Source organism: Mobula birostris, chromosome 26 (assembly GCF_030028105.1).
Source record: "Mobula birostris isolate sMobBir1 chromosome 26, sMobBir1.hap1, whole genome shotgun sequence".
Taxonomy (NCBI): domain Eukaryota; kingdom Metazoa; phylum Chordata; class Chondrichthyes; order Myliobatiformes; family Myliobatidae; genus Mobula; species Mobula birostris.
The window spans coordinates 18,843,470-18,865,580 of record NC_092395.1 but is presented as its reverse complement, the minus strand read 5'-3'; the positions used below and the strand labels follow the sequence as shown (position 1 = coordinate 18,865,580).

Here is a 22,111-nt window from a genome sequence, read left to right as displayed (position 1 = left end):
TCCACGTCAACTCTATCAATCCCCCTCATAATTTTAAACACCTCTATCAAGTCCCCCCTAAGCCTTCTACGCTGCAAAGAATAAAGACCTAACTTGTTCAACCTTTCTCTGTAACTTAGGGGATGAAACCCAGGCAACATTTTAGTAAACCTTCTCTGTACCCTCTCAATTTTATTGACATCTTTCCTATAATTTGGTGACCAGAACTGTACACAATACTCCAGATTTGGCCTTACCAATGCCCTATACAATTTCAACATTATATCCCAACTCCTATACGCAATGCTCTGATTAATAAAGGCCAGCATACTAAATGCTTTTTTCACCACCCTATCCACATGAGATTCCACCTTCAGGAAACTATGCACCATTATTCCTAGATCCCTCTGTTCTACTGCATTCTTCAATGCCCTACCATTTACCATGTGTGTCCTATTTTGATTAGTCCTACCAAAATGTAGCACCTCGCATTTATCAGCATTAAACTCCATCAGCCATCTTTCAGCCCACTCTTCTAACTGTCTTAAATCTCTCTGTAAGCTTTGAAAACCTACCTCATCATCCACAACGCCACCTATCTTAGTATCATCTGTATACTTACTAATCCAGTTTACCACCCCATCATCCCGATCATTAATAACATTCAACATTGACAATCAACATTGGACCCAGTACAGATCCCTGAGGCACACCGCTACACACCGTCCTCCAATCTGACACACAGTTTTCCATGACTACTCTCTGGCGTCTCCCATCTGAATCCATTTTACCACTTTGATATTAATGCCTAACAATTGAACCTTCCTAACTAACCTTCCATGTGGAACCTTGTCAAAGGCCTTACTAAAGTCCATATAGACAACATCCACTGCTTTACCCCCATCAACTTTCTTAGTAACCTCATCAAAAAATTCAATAAGGTTTGTCAAACATGACCTTCCACGTACAAATCCGTGTTGACTGTTCCTAGTCAGACCCTGTCTATCCAGATAATTATATATACCATCTCTAAGAATACTTTCCATCAATTTACCCACCACTGACGTCAAACTCACAGGTTGATAATTGCCAGGTTTACTCTTAGAACCCTTTTTAAAGAATGGAACCACATGAGCAATACACCAATCCTCCGGCACCATCCCCGTTTCTAATGACATTTGAAATATTTCTGTCAGAGTCCCTGCTATTTCCACACTAACTTCCCTCAAGGTCCTAGGGAATATCTTGTCCGGACCTGGAGACTTATCCACTTTTATATTCCTTAAAAGCGCCAGTACTTCCCCTTCTTTAATTGTCATACTTTCCATAACTACCCTTCTTGTTTCCTTTACCTTACACAATTCCATATCCTTCTCCTTAGTGAATACCGAAGAAAAGAAATTGTTCAAAATCTCCCCCATCTCTTTTGGCTCCGCACATAGCCGTCCACTCTGATTCTCTAAGGGGCCAATTTTATCCCTCACTATCCTTTTGCCACTAACATAACTGTAGAAACCCTTTGGATTTATTTTCACCTTACTTGCCAAAGCAGCCTGGTATCTTCTTTTAGCTTTTCTAATTTCTTTCTTAAGATTCTTTTTACATTCTTTATATTCCTCGAGCACCTCATTAACTCCAAGCTGCCTATATTTATTGAAGATCCCTCTCTTTTTCCAAACCAAGTTTCCAATATCCCTTGAAAACCATGGCTCTCTCAAACTTTTAACCTTTCCTTTCAACCTAACAGGAACATAAAGATTCTGTACCCTCAAATTTTCACCTTTAAATGACCTCCATTTCTCTATTACATCCTTCCCATAAAACAAATCGTCCCGATCCACTCTTTCTAAATCCTTTTGCATTTCCTCAAAGTTAGCCTTTCTCCAATCAAAAATCTCAATTCTAGGTCCAGTCCTATCCTTCTCCATAATTACACTGAAACTAATGGTATTGTGATCACTGGACCCGAAGTGCTCCCCAACACGTACCTCTGTCACCTGCCCTGTCTCATTCCCAAACAGGAGATCCAACACTGCCCCTTCTCTAGTTGGTACCTCTATGTATTACTGCAAAAACTATCTTGCACACATTTGACAAACTCCAAACAATCCAGCCCTTTTACAGAATGGGCTTCCCAGTCTATGTGTGGAAAATTAAAATCTCCCACAATCACAACCTTGTGCTTACTACAAGTATCTGCTATCTCCTTACAAATTTGCTCCTGCAGTTCTCGGTCCCAATAAAAAGTGATATTCAACAGTCACCAATTGAAATGTGGAATGGGGAACAAAAGGAGATCCTTGCAGATCTTTATGAGGGGGAAAAATATTAAGAACTGCACATTCAAACTCAAGTATAATTGTTATTCAACGATACATGAATACCTGCGAATATAGCCAAACAACTGCGTTACCCTGGGGCCAAGGTGCAAAACACAGTACCAACAGTCATTCACAGCACAAAGCTCAAGTAGTGCCTGTAAGACAGTAAAATAGGATCCCACACAAAAAAACTGTAGTTCAAGTCCATGAGGTCATGAATGTTGCAACTAACTGCAGTCAAATGCAACACATCTTGTCTCCTGCCAAGTGAACACTGGAGAGCAATACAGACTCCAGCATGGATTTCGTGCCAAATTCCTTCCATGCCTCTCCTGGGTGGCTGCAAACAGGTAACACTGCGGTTTTGAGGCTTGGTGCTCATTACAATAGAGACCACACAGCCCACCCTGTTGTTCACCAATAAAATTGAGTCAGACTTGCAAGATTCCACATAATCAATGTCCAACAGGGTCTTGCGATCATGAGAATAGCGACTAAGACAATCCACACCACCTTCGTGCATAATGCCTCTGATGCAGGCAGCAGTATGATCCACACCAATTCCAGCTCCTTCAGTTTCTCTGCCAGTGGGCAACTTGTCGATGGGGTAGATCTGCAGTCTTAATGTCCAGGAGGGTCTTCTGATCATAACAAATACGTTTTGGGAAAGTCAATAACACCTGAGGTTGGCCCCATAGGAGCTGCTGTTTCCAAGCATGCTACAAGCTTACCACAAGCCAAACCAGGAAGATGCTGTAACTCTGAAAATAAAAAAAATGGAACACTCAAGTCAGGCAGTATCTGTGGGAGGAGAAACAGCTCACATTTGATTTCCAAGTTTCTTCAACAGATCTTGATTATTTTGTTCATCAAGGTTGTGCTTGTGCTTTATTTAAAAGAGCAATCCTGCCAGATTCATATCTTGAGAGCATTTCCTGTATCCTTAATTATCATTTTCTGAAAAATCGGAGTTTTGAAGAATCACTTGAGACTTAGTTCTGTTACAAGCATCAAAGGTTTATGGTTTATCACCAGGGTAGAGAAGTGTGTTCCAGATGTCTGTACAAAATGAAGGAAATCTATCTTTTCCAATCATCTTGGGCTACAAACCAATAATGCTAACAATTAAGACCATAATATATAGGAGCAGCATTTGGCCCATCAAGTCTGCCCTGCCATTCAATCATGGCTAATTTTAAATATTTAAAATTAATATTTAACTTTAATGGGGGTACAACTGATGCTGTGCTGATGCTTGTGTGCAAGGGGGGCTTTTGGGGCTCTAACATTTTTGTCATTCATTCATAAGACCATAAAACAAAGGAGCAGAATTCGGCCATTCAGCCCATCGAGTCTGCTCCGCCATTTTATCATGAGCTGATCCATTCTCCCATATAGTCCCACTCCCCCGCCTTCTCACCATAATCTTTGATGCCCTGACTACTTAGATACCTATCAATCTCTGCCTTAAAAACACCCAGTGACTTGGCCTCCACTGCTGCCCGTGGCAACAAATTCCATAGATTCACCACCCTCTGACTAAAAAAATTTTGTGTTTTCTTCTGTTTCATGGATGTCTACGAAGAGTAAGAGTTTCAGCTGTATGTACATTCTCTGATATTATATGGAGCCACTGAACCATTACTTCCATACTCAAAAAGAGGCACTCTAAACATATTAGAGACAGATGACAGCTCTGGGTCATTCGTGTGTTGCATCTGTCCCATTATTAAAATAGTCTGTGGTTTTTTTTAATAAGTGTTCTTTTAATTAATCCATTTTTCCATTTTGACGTTTGAGGTTGAAGGACTTTGGGATAGAAATTAAATGTAGCTCATAAATATCCTGTTTGTGGATGAGAAAATTGAACATCAAATCTAGCCCTTTGGCTATAGAATCAGAAGCTGACTATCTTGTGATATGTAAACCTAAAATGCAAATGTGATTATAAAGTTCTCATCTTCCTGGATGAATATGGCTCCAATATCACTAAAAAAGCTCAATGTTGTCCTAGTCAGGCAACCTATTCCATTATCATCTGATCCAGCAGACTGTATATTCACAATTGTCATCAGTGGTGCACTATGTCGATACAAATCACTACAGATGTGTTAGAGTAACTTTTGGGTTTAGGTCATTCACCCTTAGCAAATGGCTTTGGCCACCAGTCTTCTGTAACAATGCATTTCCTAAAAGCTGTGAATATCAGAATCCGAGTCCATTTGTAACAATGCATTTCCCAGAAACTGTGACTACCAGCCCAGACTTGCTGGCGTCTGTCAGATGAATGTAATCAGGTGTTAAGTTTTGCATGTAGCTTCAAAAGAAAGCATTGTCTATACTTTATAAATATGAATTGCCCTTTGTGTAGCAAATAAATATTGAGCCCCACGTTGGGCGTCTCTGTCCATATGATGCCTGCTGAACCTTGTTTTGTCAAATAAAGAAGTTGCTTTGTATTGCTGGAATAGATGTGGGAGGGTAAAGGAGTTGATATGCTACAGGTGTGGCCTATTGGGACGTGGTTGGAGGCAGTGTCCAAAAAAGAGGAAAGAAAAACAGGTGAGCGTCACAGCAGACACACAATCTCTCAACCCATCGGTGCAGTCTGACTGTCGATCAGATCAAAGAGCTAGTAAGGACGGCTGCTAGGTCAGGAAAAGATGTGGCGGCGGCCCCCACTGCCAGTGCTGATGACCCACGGGATGTACACAGCAGCATTGTTAGAGGGCTGGCAATGCAATATGTCAGTGGACATGGGCATTGGTATCGATGACAGACCTGCCCTTGCCAACAACCGGACAGGCTATTTATATTATGGGAGTAAAAGGAAAAACGGTAAAAGCAGAAAGAAGGGAATCACGAATACTCGAAAATGGAGGAGTATATTTCTGGGTATGTCCAAATATCGAGTGCACTATCCTTGGACTAGACACTCTAAGGGAGGCAGGAGCTGTTATAGATTCGGGAAAGGGAGAAATAATATGGACAGGTCAGGGACAGCGAACACGTACAACCAACAGAATACACAACCTGGCTAGCATAGTCACAGCTGCCCCGATCACCAGAGACTGGAGCCAGGATGGTGTCTATGGGTTACCTTGTCAGCAGTGTGGGCTAGACACAAGCAAGATTGTGGTCGAATAAAGATAAACCCAGTTAAAATAGAGGAGGGTCTGTATAAACCCCATAAGCAGTACCTTATAAAAACTGACACACTGACAGCTGTCCAGGGTATAGTGAAGGAACTAAAACACCAGGGGATACTCAGAGAGACTGCAGCCACTACTGACTCGCCTGTATGGCCAGTAAAGCCCAGTGGATCATATCCATTAACAACAGGCTATAGCGCCCTTGAGACCAGGCCGAGATTGCATCCCATAATGGCAGGCCCTGCAACAATCCTGAATGGCTTGTCCCAGAACAGAAAGCTTTTCCAGTCCCTCCGACAGCAGGTATTACTGCGAAGAAGGCAGCAGAGGAACAAGAGGCCATTGAAATTGCAAGTGTGCAGGAAGTAATGGGAGAAGCCAGTTCAGAAAAATTATATGAAGAGGTGGAGGCAGAAGAGAAGGAAAAATGGAAGAGAATAGGGGCAAAGGAGGGACCAGATGGGTGCTGGACATACGGGGAGGAAAGAGTCGCGGTGGCCCCACCATGTATTAGGCAGATACTATTGAAGTTATGTCATGGGGCGATGCATCAGGGAAGGCCAAGCATGACCACAACCCCCCGGCAAAACTGGTGATGGGCGGGGATGTTGAGAAATTCTGCCGTCGTTGTATCATTTGTGCCCAGCATAATCCTGGTAAGGGCAGAAAGCTACAGCTGGCAAATCAGGCTTGGCCGAGGGGACCCTGGGAAAACATCCAGATAGAATTCAGGGCCCCTGCCGAACAGCAGGGGGAAAAGCTACTGTCTGGTAGTTATGGATCACTTCACCCTTTGGGTAGAGGTTTTCCCAGCAAGGGACTGCACCGCCCGCACCGCTGCATGGATCCTAGCTCAGGAAATCCTCCCAAGGTGGGGAACTCCAGTTCAGGTGGATTCAGATCAGGGAGGACATTTCACGGGGAAAGTGATGAAGGAAATGTGCCGACTGCTAGGGATTCAACATCGGTTCCACGTACCCTACCACCCCCAGAGTTCAGGAATGGTAGAAAGGATGAACCAAATAATCAAGAATGCGTCAGCCAAAGCTATAGCTGAGACAGGAAAGACATGGGTGGATGTATTACCAGGAATCCTGATGAGATTGCGTGCAGTTCCAAACCGCGCGATGGGTCTCAGCCCCTACGAATTATTGATTAGGCCACCAATGCGATTCCCTTATGGGGTTATTACGGGTTGCATGGAGCCTGGGGCTTACGGGGATAGAATGACCCAATATGTGAAAGACCTTTGTAACCAACTTAAAGTGTTGAAGGACCGAGTGCAACAACAGCAGCGAATCGCTGATCAGAGAGAGCCAGAGGGAAAGGAGATAGTCCTTCCACAGCCCGGCGACCAAGTCATTCATGGTGAGGGTGCTGCCGGAAAGGCCGGGGTTTGCCCCCAGCTAGATAGGACCACAGATAGTACTTTTAACCAATGATACGTGTGTCTGTGTGCAGACTTGGCGAGGCAGCCAGTGGAAACACTGGACTCAGGTTAAAGCATACGGCTCACCCTCTTGTTGCTCCCACAGACAGAGCGGGGGATCAAGTGTACCTAGTAACCATGTAGTTACAGAGAACCTAAGAGAGGAACACCAGCCGGCCATGCCAGACCTGACTACAGCTGATGAAAACATACCCAGAGAAAACGCAAGGGCAGAAAATGCCGAGAGCGTGGCAGAAGACACTGAGAACGTGTGGAAAACCATGAATAGCCTGCTAAAGTGTGATGATGATGCTACTCTGTAAAGAAGGCTGGTTGCTGAAGGTAGATGATTAGTTTAACAGTATAGAATAGAAAAATATTAGAAAATAGATGGAGAGGGATTTTTGAGTTAAAGCAGAGGCAGCAAGTTCCACAACTTCGATGGCATACAGCACACGACATCTGAAAGCAGTCACCCCCAGTCTGAGGAGCTGGGCCCCTTTCAGCAGTTGAGCCAGTGATCGACCAGACAGTTCGGAAGGGGGTGCCACCAAGGAGAGGTCCTTACAGACATTTACGTAGAGGCCACCCCGACCCCTTGTACGTCGATGAGAGAGCCTGTGGGTGCTCCTGGAAAGAGAGTTTCAGCAATCAGAATGAAGGGTTGAAGACAAAGGAATATGATTAAGCTGCAATCAGCCTGCAGGGAAAGAGCTGATAGGCACACAAAAGAAGCCGCATTTCTAAAGACTTGTTCAAATTTCTGGAACAGCCTCTCTGCTTAACATTTGGTATGTAGCGATTAGGGAAGGCTAGGGTAGATGTCAAGGCACACAAAAATTGGGGGGGATTTTCGAGGCAGGGCGTTTTTGCTGCCCTATTTGAGCAGATCCTCCTAGGTTGGCCTTTCCTGGTACAAATTTACTTTTTTGTCCAGGAGGGACTGTTCGAGTAATTTTTGGGTTTAGACCATTCACACTTAGCAAATGGCTTTGACCACCAGTCTTCTGTAACAATGCATTTCCTAAAAGCTGTGAATATCAGAATCTGAGTCCACTTGTAACAATGCATTTCCCAAAAACTGTGAATACCAGCCCAGACCTGCTGGCATCTGTCGGATGAATATAATCAGGTGTTAAGTTTTGTATGTAGCTTCAAAAGAAAGCATTGTCTATACTTTGTAAATATGAATTGCCCTTTGTGTAGCAAATAAATATCGAGTCCCACGTTGGGCAGCAGACCTTTCCACCGAAAGTGTCTCCGTCTGTATGATGCCTGCTGAACCTTATTTTGTCGAATCAAGAAGCTACTTTGTATCTACCAGTAACTCTCTCTCCAGAGACTTCATTCACACCACAGGAAGATGTAGATTCTATGGCCTGTTTTAGTTATGAAGCATTCTGTGAATTGAATCCACTTGGACCATTTCTGTCAATTGCTTTTAGTTGTAATATAATAAGAAATTTTAGTCTGCTCTACTAACATTAATATAGGAAATTTAAGTTGCAGGAATTAATTGAATTTTAACTTGCAGAAGTTTTCCCCATCTGCGTTTTGTAATTACTTTCTTAGCCCTCTCTCTGTTGGTTCTCATTATCAAGTCTCTGCTCTCAATTTTTTTGGTTTCTACTACTGCCACATTACTAGGATCTTTGGGTCTCCTCCCAGCCTAGTGTCACTATTACTTTAAAGATTCATTGTTCTGTTGGCCCTTGTTAACAGAATCCATCAAGCCATTGATTACATTCTCAGCTCCCAGTGGCAGCACAATGTATTTCTTTTTGCTTATTTTCAGCAGAACAAATGTGGAGACACGTAGGAGTGCCACTTCTACAATTTTGCAATTTTCAGTAATAGATGTTCATTCTCTGCCTCCAGAGATGCTACTTGACCTGCGGAGTTCTCCCACCAATTTAGTTTTTGCTCCAGATTCCAACATCTGCAGCCTCTCATGTTTCCTATAGAAAAGTCATCTTGAATTTCACATTGTCAGTTCTCCACTTATTTTCCATTTCTACTAAGCATAGGTTCCAGCTTCAAAACACACAGGATCTTCCCAGTTTACGCTGTGCCATGTTAACATAAAACAGGAAGATCTTCTAGCCATGGATTATTTAGAGCTTGGTTTATTGTTTTTTGTTTCTTTAAGAAGATGAATTAGACTCAAGTGATTCTGGCTAGATTGCACAAGTTCAGGAAAAGCTGAATGTAGCCCAAAGGCCAGTTCATATGAGCTGGTCAATTGCTGGTACTGTCTTTAAATGTAAATATTTGGACTTCGTGCAGGAACACAATCATCCTCTTCGTTATCTATAGAGTTCAGTTCAATGGACACCCTTTCTACAAGCAAATTCACGGAAGGGATTATAGAGGAGAGAGATGAGGAAGATGATGAGAACCTTCCAAGCATCCTGTCACACCAAGGTAAGACTTCTAACCTGCAGTCGTCTGGATACACATACAATTTAATTTGTCCTTTTTCTCTCAAGTCTCAAACCCACGATGTTCGAAAAGCTGTTTTAAGGATCATTGTTAAATATAGTTAAATCTTCAAGGCATTAAATAATGAAAATATAGTGACACCAATATTGTCCCCCAACTTTCTTTTAACCTGCCCTATAGTTTTGTTCTTGTGATGTGGAGGAGACAGTTATGCAGCACTATGGAATTCAGTGGTCCTATATTTTATTTTAAGCAAATAAAACATATTTAACTTTATTAGTATAAGTTGGTGGTTGCAATTTTTTAAAAGAAAAGTGGGAACAAATCTAGGCCATTCAGTTTACCATTCTTTGAGATCATGGCTAATTTGTTCCATGACACCTTTAAACTCTCCACATTCCTTAATAATAAAATGTAATATTGGATAAATCTTAGTATTGTTCACAATTTAAGTTTATGCAAGTTTTGTTTATGAATACGACAAACTACAGTTGGATACAGATATATTTGACACAAGAATATCAAAGTAAATTGTTTCTTTGTACTGGATGCTATACTTAACAATAACAGCAGAGCCACTGGGTTTCTTGAAGCCTCAGTGGCTTACACTCTGATTTTGAAACTGGTCTCTTTATCCCTCTGCTGTGACCTGCTGACAGTGAATGATCTTCCTGGTTGCATTCACCTACCACTCCGCAAGATTCCGTACTTCACATGCTATGTTAATCCAACTGAAACACTTAGCTGGCAAAACTTTCTAGTAATCTCTGTTAATTCGCTTATACTATTAGTGAAAGAGAATTGCACCTCTTATGTGGAGAAACTTTTCCTAGGTTATCTCTGAATGGCCTGGTTCTACTTTTCTTTTCAATATTTTTATTAGTTTCTACAAAAAAGAATACAGGGTACAAGAAACTATATATAAAAAGTCAAAAAAAACAACTACCAATTACATTGTATCTATTCATAATAACAATCTCATTACCCCGTATTCATGTAGGTTAGTCAAAGTTATATTGAAATATACTAATTAATTACAAAAAAAATCTAACCCCTACCAAGACTGAAGCTGTTTATTAAGGAGAAAAAAAGGTAAAATACCTTCTGGTATAATAAAAATCAATAATAGCCAACATCTAAATTTAAATGAATTGGGGGTTTTGAAAGTTTTGAAAATAATTCAGAAAGGGTCCCCACAATGTTTGAGAGTCTTGACGAGATTCAGAAATTGAACAACGAATCTCTAAATCTAAGCATGACATAACATTGCATAACCATTGAGCATGAGTAGGAGGAGAAACATCTTTCCATCTAAACGAAAGCTCCCTCCTAGCTATAAGAGAGCTAAAGGCCAAAATATGTAAATCTGATGTCATCAACTTGATATCTTGTTCAGCAACAATACCAAATAGGGCCATCAGAGGATTAGGCTTAAAATTGACTTTGAAAAGTAAAGAAAATGTTTGAAAAACTTCCTTCCAATATTTTTCAAGACATGGATAAGTCCAAAACATGTAAATTAATGAAGCTTCTCCATTATTGCATTTATCACAGTAGGGAGATATATCCAAATAAAAACGAGATAGCTTACCTTTAGTCATATGGACTCTAAGTACCACTTTAAATTGTATGAAGGAATGACGAGCACATAGCGATGACATATTAACCAGTTTAAAAATTTCATTCCAAGTTTCCTCAGGTATTGCAACACTCACAACGCGCTGGAGGAACTCAGCAGGTCAGGCAGCATCCGTGGAAAAGATCATTGGACCATTTCTTTCAATTGCTTTTAGTTGTAATATAATATGAAATTTTAGTCTGCTCTACTAACATTAACATGGGAAAATTCAGTTGCAGGAATTAATTGGATCTTAACCTGCAGATGCTGCCCGACCTGCTGAGTTCCTCCAGCGTGTTGTGAGTGTTGCTTTGACCCCAGCATCTGCAGATTATTTTGTGTTTCCTCAGATATTGATGTCTGTAAGTCTTGTTCCCAGAGATTCTTAATTTTGTGTGAAGGAACATTCCTCGTCTCCAGTAACATACCATAAATATTAGATATTGAACCATTATAAAAAGGTGTCAAATTAAAAATTGCATCTAGTAAGTTCTTATCTGAGCTTATAGGAAATGTGCATAATTGAGATAATTGAGCATAATTTCTACTTTTAAAATGTCAGCATCTCCTAGTCTCTCTTACAGTGAAAAGATTTCATTCCATCTACCTTTTCCATTCATTCCATTGTACTAAATCTCAAGTCATGTTGTAACTTATATTCCTGAGGATGAATGCCAAAATTGTAAACTATAGGTAATGATATTGTCAAAAGATATATCATTCACCTTTAAGAGTGTGTACTTATTTTCATTCTGTCTCTCATTGGAGAAACAAGAGACCAGTGTATGGATATAAGGAATAGAAGCAGAACAATCCATACTGGCTCTGCCATCCAATAAGAACAAGACTGATCTCATACTTCTGTACTAATGCCTTATCCTATAATTCCTATAATATCCAAACCCTGTCATTCTTTTGAATATGCAGCAACTGAGCCTTCGCAAACCTCCTGGATGGAGCATTCCTAAGGTTTACCACTATCTTGCTGTAAAGGTTCACTATTGTAGCCACTCCTTATTTTGAAATAGTGACCCCTGATTCTCAGCACCCCAGATGGGAAGGAACATCCATCTTATAAGAGTTCTAAATGTTTCTGTGAGATCAACTTTCATTGGGCAATCTCTGCCCATGTTCCCCTTTATGACAATGGGTTTCAGTGAATTTTTGTACTCCCTTTATCAAAAGTGTATACTTCCCTAGGAAGGGAGACTAAATTGTATACAAAATTGCTGGTGCAGTCCTATTAGTGTTCTGTATAATTACAAGATATGTTTACACTTATACTCAAATTCTCTTGCAATAAATGCTAACATGCTTATCCAAATGTTTGCTGTTATATGATTCATGTACAGAGTTACCTGGGCATGCCATGTCCAATCAGTCTCTCCCCATTTCTACAACTTATATCAATGTGGATTGACATATTACCATATTATATTTCACGCAGCATTTTCTCCCCCCCCTTAAAAAACCAACTTGCCAAAGTGCATTCTCTGCACAACCTATATTATCTCCCAGCTTTCTATCATATTCTCTGCACTTCCTTTTGCTGCTATCAAGATGCAGGAAAATTTGATGCTAGAGTACATTGGAGGTATAAAGTGTATGCATTTGTTAATATACTGTGAATATCCACAAAAATGTTTCTAGAAGTATTTGGTGATATATATATATATATGTACTTTGATATAAATTTACTTTGAACTTTGAACATTTGGCTGGTGCATCTTAATCTAAAATGTAATTAAATGTCCTTAATATTTAAGTCCCAAAAGGGGGGAAAAACACTGCCAATACCTCTGATCAGATTTTAGAAGAAAATGGAAAGAATTGAAATGCTTTGTTTTTTTTTAAAGTTAAGTTGTATAGGCTCATTCAATAGATTCGATCACATTGGCAAATTGAGAGCTAATTAATTCTCTTCCGGTTATTTCTGCAGAGCAATGGTCAGTCGCTGAGGGGATGTTGGTGTGGTGTAAATTCCAAAAGTACCCAAACTGGCCTGCAGTGGTAAGGGAGATATACAATCAAAGCACAAGATATCTGATCTAATGTTATAAACAAGATTAACATTCACATTGGCTTTTATAGATAAAAATTGTTCATGTAAATAGCTGCATGTTAATGGTATCAAATTATCATTTTGCTACAGGATTACTGTGGAATTGAAAGTCTTTTCAAATCATCGGAAGAGCACTGATGTCAAGTGTTTGTCTTTATTATGTTAATCCATTGTGTAAATTTAATCTAACACTGTTGGAACCCACCCTGACATGAATGCTGATGAGGGAGACTAGCTAGAATGGTAATCTCTCTCCATTTTATTGATACCCAGTTCGGTTTAAGGTTCCCAATATTCTGAGTAGCATGAAGCACAGGTGTTTTCCCATTGTTGGGCAGTGCAGTTGAACTAGAGAACATCATCTCAGGAGGAGGATTTAGATACTTTAGCCCAAATTCAGAATTTTTTTGACAGCGTTGTGAACCTTTGTAATTCAGAGGAAGACATTAAGAGCCAATTAAATGACAATTAAAGACATAAAGACATTGCCACATAGGTAGCAATGTGGAGGAAACCTGTATGGCAGTGGAGAAGAGCATGCAAACTCTAGTGTCAGAGATTAGGATTAAACATGAGTCACTGGAAATATGAGGCAACAACTTTATTACTATGCAGGGTTGTGTTTTTTTAAACAAAAGTGCAACTAATTAAAAGAAGAAATTTTTTTGTAATTACTATTGCATTTGTTCTTGTGCCTTTTCTTGGCACCGAAGTGTAGCTGAATATCCCGGTAAAGTTTGGATTTACCAATTAAAGTTTAGAATTGATCTAATTTATGAATGCACTTCTATCTACAGGTAAGAAGTGTAAAATCCAGGATTAAAAAGGCCAGTATATTGTTTGTAGATGAAAATATAATCAATGCAGAAAGGCACAAAAAAGGGTAAGTGATGTTATTTTAGGAACACAATTTTTTTTAAAGTTTTGCATTGCAATTTTGCTATGTGGTATCTTGTCTAGTTCCCCCCACCCAGCCACCCCCATTTCCCTTTTCCTGTAGGTGTTGATTAGCTTCTTGTATCGGCATGGGGCATCCTCCAGTACACAAGAATATTATATGCAAGGGAAAATATATCAGTTCCTTGAGCCTGCTCTTCCATTGAATCAGCTATAGCTTTACTTAATCTTGCCGCAACTTTCCTGCTCTCTCTCATACCCTTCATCCCCTCATATTTAATCGTCTGTCATTTGCCACCTGTAATATAATCATTGACTCAGCTTCCCAAAGCCATGCTAAAGAGTTCCAAAGATACTTGATCCTCTGAGAGGTGGGGATGTTGTGTTCTGAAACTATTCCTCTCAACTCCTGATAACTCATGAAGGGAACCATTTGTGTTTCATTAATAATACCTCTATGCTCTATTAAATATAAACAAACATTTCTTCATATGTCAGGAAGTGGCACTGAGGTATAGGATCAGCCATGTACTTATTGAATAGCAGAGTAGGCATAAGCTTAAATGGCCTATGTCTGCTTCTAGTTAGGTTCTTACATTGGCCTCTTGTCCCGTGCAAGCACATCTTTAAATATGCAGACTAGAATTGTATGCAATCTTCAGGAGTGGTCTCACCAGTATCCTGTAAAGTTCTATCAAAACTTCTCTACTTTAATACCAATACACATTTTGTAAAGTCTGATGTTCCATACACTCTCATAATTACTTGCTGTTGTACTAGCTTTCCTTTGCAGGCCCACATCATTTTTTAAAAAAATATACATATTTTTAACCACTTTTCCCAAGTCAGAAATGTTCTTTCTGGAAACTTGTGCATTCACTTAACCCATCAGTATCCCTTTGTTAACCCAGCTATCTCTATCGTCAGCAAATCTGTTTTGCAGTGCACTTGTCAAGTCATTAATATTGATTGTAAATAGTTGAAACCCCAACATTGATTGTTGTGGCACTTCAATAATTAGTGATTGCCAATCTGCAAGGGATCCATTTATCCCAATTGTTTTCTATTGAGTATCTAATCTCCCATCCTTGATAATGTATTACACCATTCCCCCACCCCCCAGTCACTTGTGCTTTTTTTCCTTGTTTGGTAACTGATTATGTGGCATGTTTTCAGATGCAGTGTACATAGTGCTAGAGCCAAAGCTAAACCTGGTGATCTTTAAAGATATCATTATAAAGAAACTATTAATACTCTGCTTTTGTGTGCATATAATTGAGTTGTGTGCATATAATGCAGTTTTCAGCATTATAAGGGTACAAAAGTTCCTTTAAAGCTGAATTCATATTTGATACCATACAGCTGCAGACTGTATTTTTCTAGGAATGAATAAAGTGCGCATTGTCAGAAAAAAAGATGGGAAGAGAAGTATACTGATAATGAGCAGATCTAGTTACTGAAGGAAAAGAGAATGGAAGGAAGTATTCCAGAGCGTCAGTATTAGATGGGAAAGGAAGGGCCAAGCACTCACAGAGATCAGATGAAGTAAATGCATTTCAGGAAGGGTGATCATTAGTTATGTCTGTAATGCTGGAATATCTGTTACACACTGTATATTATGACGTTAGAAACATTTTGGTCATTAGAGTAAAGCTTTTTGCCAGTGTTTGTTGTCTAATTCCACCTAGCATTGTACCTAAATACTAACTGACTGTACTGGGTAATATGGTGTTCTTAAAGGTTATACTTTGGTACAAGAACACTTTTTAAAAGCTTGTTATTCATCTAATATGTTGATTCGTTTAAAATCTTAACAATTGCATACTACACTGAATATGTTATTTTTCAATACTGCAGCTTCTGTGTCTCCATAAGAACTCTAAAGCCATTTGATTGTGAGGATCGACAAAAATATACAGTAAGTGTTTACAAATCTCATTTTGTGCATATTCCTGTAGTTAAAATAGACCAGTGAGTTAAAACCATTTGGAGCTTCTCAGGCTTGTCGAGGATAATAAGTTATAACCTCAAATTCAGTGACTTGACCTATGCTTTAGTAAATGTTCATTTGTGTATCAGTTAGCATTTGTGTCACTATTCTGATAAATGACTATCAGACATTGTAGCAGAATAAGGCCAATCAGTTCATCAAGTCTGCTCTGCCATTTGATCATGGCTGATTACATTCCTTGTCAAACCCATTCTCTTGCCTTCGCATAACCTTTGACTCCCTTATTAATCAACAACTTATCAACTTCTTCGTTAAATATACCCAATGACTTGGCTTCCACAGCTGTCTGTGACAATGAATTCCACAGATTCACCACCCTCTGGCTAAAGAAATTCCATCTCATCTCTGTCCTAAAAGGAAGTCCTTCTATTCTGAGGCTGTGCCCACTGGATCCAGACTCTCCCATCACCATTGCATACATCTCCATGTTAACCCAGAGCCATCAAAGGCTCATATATTAACTGCTTCATTCCAAGGATCATTCTCGTAAACTTCCTGAACCCTCTCCAATTCCACGATATCTTTTCTTGGATATGGAACCCAAAACTACTCGTGAGATTCCAAATACATTCTGACCAATGCCTTATAAAGCCTCAGTATTACATTCTTGCTTTTATATTCTAGTTCCCTCAAAATCAGTGCTAATACTGCATTTGGCTTTCTTGTAATTGATTCAGCCTACAAGTTAACATTTAGAGAATCCTGCTCTAGGACACCCAAGCCCCCTTGCAACCCCAGCTTCTGAATGTTGAAAGTCTGAAAAGTAGCCAGGACTTTTGTCTTTAATTACTTTTCAGTTCCGTAATATTACTGGAAATTGTGTAGATATTGATGTAGAGCCAAGTAGAGGGTTTGGAGGATAACGTGTTAATAGTCTGTAATTTTTAAATGTTGGCTGCTTTTAGTTCGCACAGAAATGGGCAGTGCTCATAAAGCAAAAATTCAGCAGCTCAGAAAAATGATTGGAAGGACAATGTGTTATAGTTTTCATCTTGAAAACGTAGTGGTGCTACTATTGTAATGTAACTTAAAAAGCATCTAGTGTCAGTTCTAGATGATGGGCAAGTTGAAGTGTGGATTTGGGTGAATGGGAGGGAATCAAGAAGTTGAATTTGTTCTGAGCAAAGCTTTGTTAAAAATTTCATTGTCACAACTGATGAATGAAATATTTTTGTATCATAAGGTTTTTTTAGAAGCAGATATTAAGAGCAAAAATGTGAGATTGATAACTTAAATAGAACAAGAGCTCAATTCCCTCTGAATTTCTATATGTACTTAGTGAAAAGCTAACAATTCTGGCATTTAAAAGAGCAATTCAGTGATTATTAACTGCCACTGCGTTCTATTAAGCATTCAATATTTAAAGTTTGGCCTGATTTTAATATTTTACAATTTTATAATTGTTCACTATCTTATAGGCTGCAGCAAGGCATATTTACAATGATTCAATTGATTGGTGTGTAGCTCTTATTGATGACTATCGAATTAGAAGAGGTGAGTTGAATGATTTTTAATAAGATTTTACAAGTTACCCCTCCCCCCAATCCAATTACGTGGAGCTATGTTTCCAAACTTCATTAGGCTTTAAAATCCTTTGCTCTAATTTAATTTTGACAGCATCAAATTTATATTGTTCCGTTTCAGAAACAAGCTTAGAGATCAAATTTTGAATTAGCAGTAATGCAACTGTCTGCATTTGTTCCTGATCTGTTTCTCTTTGTAGCTCATTGATATCTTCACCACTTCACTCATCCAAGCTACTGTCTTCACATACAGGTGCCCCCCGCTTTTCGAAAGTTCACTTTATGCCACTTCACTTTTACGAAAGACCTACATTAGTACCTGCTTTCGCTAACCGAAAGAAATCTGGAGGATTTTTGCTTTTATGAAAAAAGGCGAAAAGCGAAAATAGTGTTCAGCGTTTGTCTTGCAGCGAGCCGTTATAGAGGTAGCGCACACGCCATAGCTTTGAGCTGCGTGAGATTTTCGCTACGATTGACAGTGCTGCAATGATTGCAGAAAAGTATGACTTTAATTTTGAAAGGGCATGTAGGTTTAGGGCAGGTTTGCAGGATGTTTTGAGTGCTTACAAAGAACTGTATGATAGAAAAATGCATGAACCTTCCAGTGTGCTCGCTGTCTTCCCGATTTTGGTAAGTGAAACTACATTGTACATACATTATTTCTACTTTATATAGGCTGTGTATTTATCATATCATTCCTGCTTTTACTATATGTTAGTGTTATTTTAGGTTTTATGTGTTATTTGGTATGATTTGGTGGGTTATTTTTTGGGTCTGGGAATGCTCAAAAATTTTTCCCATATAAATTAATGGTAATTGCTTCTTCACTTTACGCCATTTTGGCTTACGAAAGGTTTCATAGGAACGCTTTACTTTCGGATAGCGGGGGAAACATGTACTTCAAATCAGCCATCATCATCCCTGTACCAAAGAACTCTACACCTTCAAAACTAAACGATTACTGCCCAGTGGCACTGACACCAATCATCATGAAGTGCTTTGAATGGCTGGTAATGGCACACATTTAAAAACTATTCCTGTCACACAGGACACTCACCAATTTACTTGTCGACAGAACTGTACCACAACAGATGCCATAGCATCTGTCATGCAGCTGGCCCTGACACACCTAGAAAACTAGGACATTTATGTCAAAATGCTATTTCTGGATTTCAATCTGACATTCAACGATATAGACCTTGGTGAACAAGCTCCTACTCTTTGGTTTAAATGCACCACTGTGCAACTATGTGTTGGACTTCCTACCTAACAGTCCTCTGATGGTCAAGATGAACAATGGCTCCTCCATCCCCATCATCTTCAACACGGGTGCCCCCCAGAACAGTGTGCTGAGACCACTGCTGTACATTCTGCTCACACATGACTGCATGACCAAACACCCAAGATATCATATTGTCAAGTTCGTCAATGGCACGACAGTGAGAGCGCTCTGCCAACAATGAGACAACCTTCAGAGGGGAGATGGAAGAGCTCAAGGCCTGGTGTCAGGCAAATAACCCCATCCTCCCACCACTCAAACCACTCTACACCGGCAGTACAGCAGTGAAAACTGTAAGTAGTTCAAACTCTTGTGAGTGCACCTATTGCACAACCTCTCAAGTCCCAGAGCACATCCTACATAATCAAGAAAGCTAAAAGAGCTGGACTGTGCAGATCAATACTTACAACCTTCTAAAGATGCACAGTAGAGAGCATCCTAACATGCTGCAGCACTCTATGCTATGCAAACTGCACTGCACTTTATAAGAAGACTTTACAATGGGTAGAAAACTGCCAAAGCTGCACTGGCACCAGCCTACTGCCATCAAGGACATATCTACAGAAATAAGCTGGAAAAGGACCAGCAATTTTATGAAGGATCTCATCCACCCTGCTCATGGGCTATTTGGCCCACTCTCATCAGGGAGGAGGCTATGTAGCATCCACGTCAGAACCAGCAGACTAAAACAGATACTTTCCCAAGCAGCAAATCTGTTAATGCCCCACCCACTGACACACCACAGCACATCCACCACCACCACCACTTTATCATTTCATGTCATGGTTGCCTTATGAATGTTTAATCAATATATGTATGTAAGCTATCTTGGGTATTTATATTTGTTTTTTTTATTAATTGTGTTCTTCAGTTTTGTGTGTTTTTATGTTGCTTTGGATCTGGAGCAACAGTTTGGTTCTCCTTTATACTTGTGTATTGACAAGGACATTAAACAATCGTGAAGCCTTGAGAAAGACAAAGCACAGCTGTGGACTGTGGTTGTCCTTGTGACCCTTGACAGTTAAAATCAGCTTGTATCCTGTGCATATTCAGTAGGTACAGTTAATGTCAGAGAAATGTATACAATATACATCTGAAATTCTTTTAACCATAGAAAGTACAGCACAGAAACAGGCTTTTTGGCCCTTCTTGGCTGTGCCGAACCATTTTCTGCCTAGTCTCACTGACCAGCGCACGGACCATATCCCTCCATACACCTCCCATCCATGTATCCGTCCAATTTATTCTTAAATGTTAAAAAAGAACCCGCATTTACCACCTCGTCTGGCAGCTCATTCCATACTCCCACCACTCTATGTGTGAAGAAGCCCCCCCTAATGTTCCCTTTAAACTTTTCCCTCCTCACCCTTAACCCATGTCCTCTGGTTTTTTTTCTCCCCTTGCCTCAGTGGAAAAAGTCTGCTTGCATTCACTCTATCTATACCCATCATAATTTTATATACCTCTATCAAATCTCCCCTCATTCTTCTATGCTCCAGGGAATAAAGTCCTAACCTATTCAACCTTTCTCTGTAACTGAGTTTCTCAAGTCCTGGCAACATCCTTGTAAACCTTCTTTGCAGATGTCCGCAAAAACAGAAGATTCCCCAAAGAATGAATGACAGTTAAACGTTAGAACCCCAAGCCCCTCCCACACATAAGCAGCAACAAGGCAAAGTCTCCCCCACACCCCCACCAGCAAAAAAGCATCAATAAAGACACAAGACTTGCAGTATCCCAGAACTACTCATTCACCCAGTAATTCGACATACCACAGGCTCTCTCTCTCCCTAATAAGGGAAAAATAGGTGTCCCCGTTTCACAGCGACAGGGGAGGCATAACAAGCAACTCACTGATTTATGATGTTAAAGGTCTGTTTGCATCGCTTTTTCCATGCTCTGCACCCAGAGAGTCAGCATGAAAAGGCACAACTCTCCGGACTCACAACCCCCGGCAGCTAACCCGCTGCTCCTAGTGTTCTGTGTTCTCCTGCGATGCTTCAGTCAGGGGCACCGGCCTAGAATCATCACGTCCCCAGAGCTACGAAATCCCGAAACCCTGAAGACGCACATCTTCCAGGCTGCATCCTTGGGATATCAAAAAGTGGCCGGTCGTGAGGCCCTGAGAGCGGGTCCCATTCCTGCAAAGAACTGAAGACAGGGTGTAACTCCAGGTCAGGGTCTTCAGAAGAGCCCCCCACACCCTGAAAAGGAAAAAAAGAGATATCAAAGATAGAATTAAAGCTGTTGCCAAAGATGCAAGCAAAGGAGTTGCCGTTTAGCACCATCTTGACTTCGCCCTGCCTTCAAAGTTGTATCTTCAAAGGAAATGCATATTTATTTGTATTTCCCAAGACATCAAGTGTATTTATTTATGTTAATTTAGTCTTGAATGCATTGATGTTAGCAAAAAAGAGCAATCAAGTTGTCTTTTTCTACCCTTCTCTTCATTAGAGAGAAAACCAGTGTAAACATTTCTAATGCAGTTTATTCAGTTGAAGTGAAATGAAATTCACCTATGTAATTATATGTATTGAATTTTTTTTGCAGGCTGTGGGTCCTTCACGGGTTCTTTTGTTGAATATTGCACAGCTGAACTCAGTAAGTCTTGTTAGCTTTGGATTTTTAATCTATTACCTTAAAGTACTCTTATGGCAAGATGATTTGAATTGAAGACCACTTTGTATGAATTGGCTCTTTTTGCTTGTTAAGAAAAAGCAATTGTATATTTTTCCCTAGATATTTACGTATGATGGCATTTTTTTCTAACTTTGGCTTAGATTTAAGATCACCATCTATAGCAAACAGATGCCAGATATTCCGAAGGTTATAATGAGCTGTTGATGTCTACCATGTCAATGATTAGATAGCTAGAGCATCTCCAGTTTGCAATAGTAACCAGTATATTAAAAGTTAGGACCAAAACCAAAAGTTTGGTGGGTGGGTTTCGAGATTTAGAAAGTAGATTCCAAGACTTCGTGCCCAAATGGCTGAATGAAAGAACACAAACGGAAAGAAGGAAGTTGGAGAATAGAATTGCCAGCACAGAAATCTCAGTTGTAGATTCTGGTGTGGGTGTGGATATTTCAACATTTTAGATTTTTAAAAGATTCTAACATAAAGCAACATCCCTGAGTGGAAATGTGAACAAAATTTGATGCAAGTTGCCTTGGGATATAACAGCTGTATTATGGATGTCCAAGCAATCTAAACAAGCATTTTTGGTATTTGTATTGAGGGACAGATAGGTGTCTGCGTTAGCAGGAAAGCTGTGCTGTATTTCACCAGTCTTTTTCACCTGGTATTTGTGTTTGGTAGAATATTTTACTGGACTAAGTTTAATATGATGGAATTCAATTTGGTATTGTATGCTTAAAAAAAAACATTTTTAATTCTAA

The 22,111-nt window shown here is 39.8% G+C and overlaps 1 protein-coding gene across 8 annotated transcripts in view; it reads left to right on the top strand.

Annotated features, from left to right (window-relative positions):
• LOC140188352 (PWWP domain-containing DNA repair factor 3A-like) overlaps nt 1-22,111 on the top strand; it is a 79,475-nt gene that overhangs the window by 41,232 nt on the left and 16,132 nt on the right. For 7 of the 8 annotated variants that reach the window (XM_072244528.1, XM_072244529.1, XM_072244531.1 and 4 more), the window contains 6 exons: nt 9,168-9,305; nt 12,881-12,951; nt 13,801-13,886; nt 15,758-15,818; nt 17,330-17,405; nt 21,264-21,314. In XM_072244528.1, the coding sequence (XP_072100629.1) occupies nt 9,168-9,305; nt 12,881-12,951; nt 13,801-13,886; nt 15,758-15,818; nt 17,330-17,405; nt 21,264-21,314 (483 nt within the window). The remainder of the gene's footprint in view (nt 1-9,167; nt 9,306-12,880; nt 12,952-13,800; nt 13,887-15,757; nt 15,819-17,329; nt 17,406-21,263; nt 21,315-22,111) is intronic. The other variant, XM_072244530.1, reaches the window with a different exon arrangement.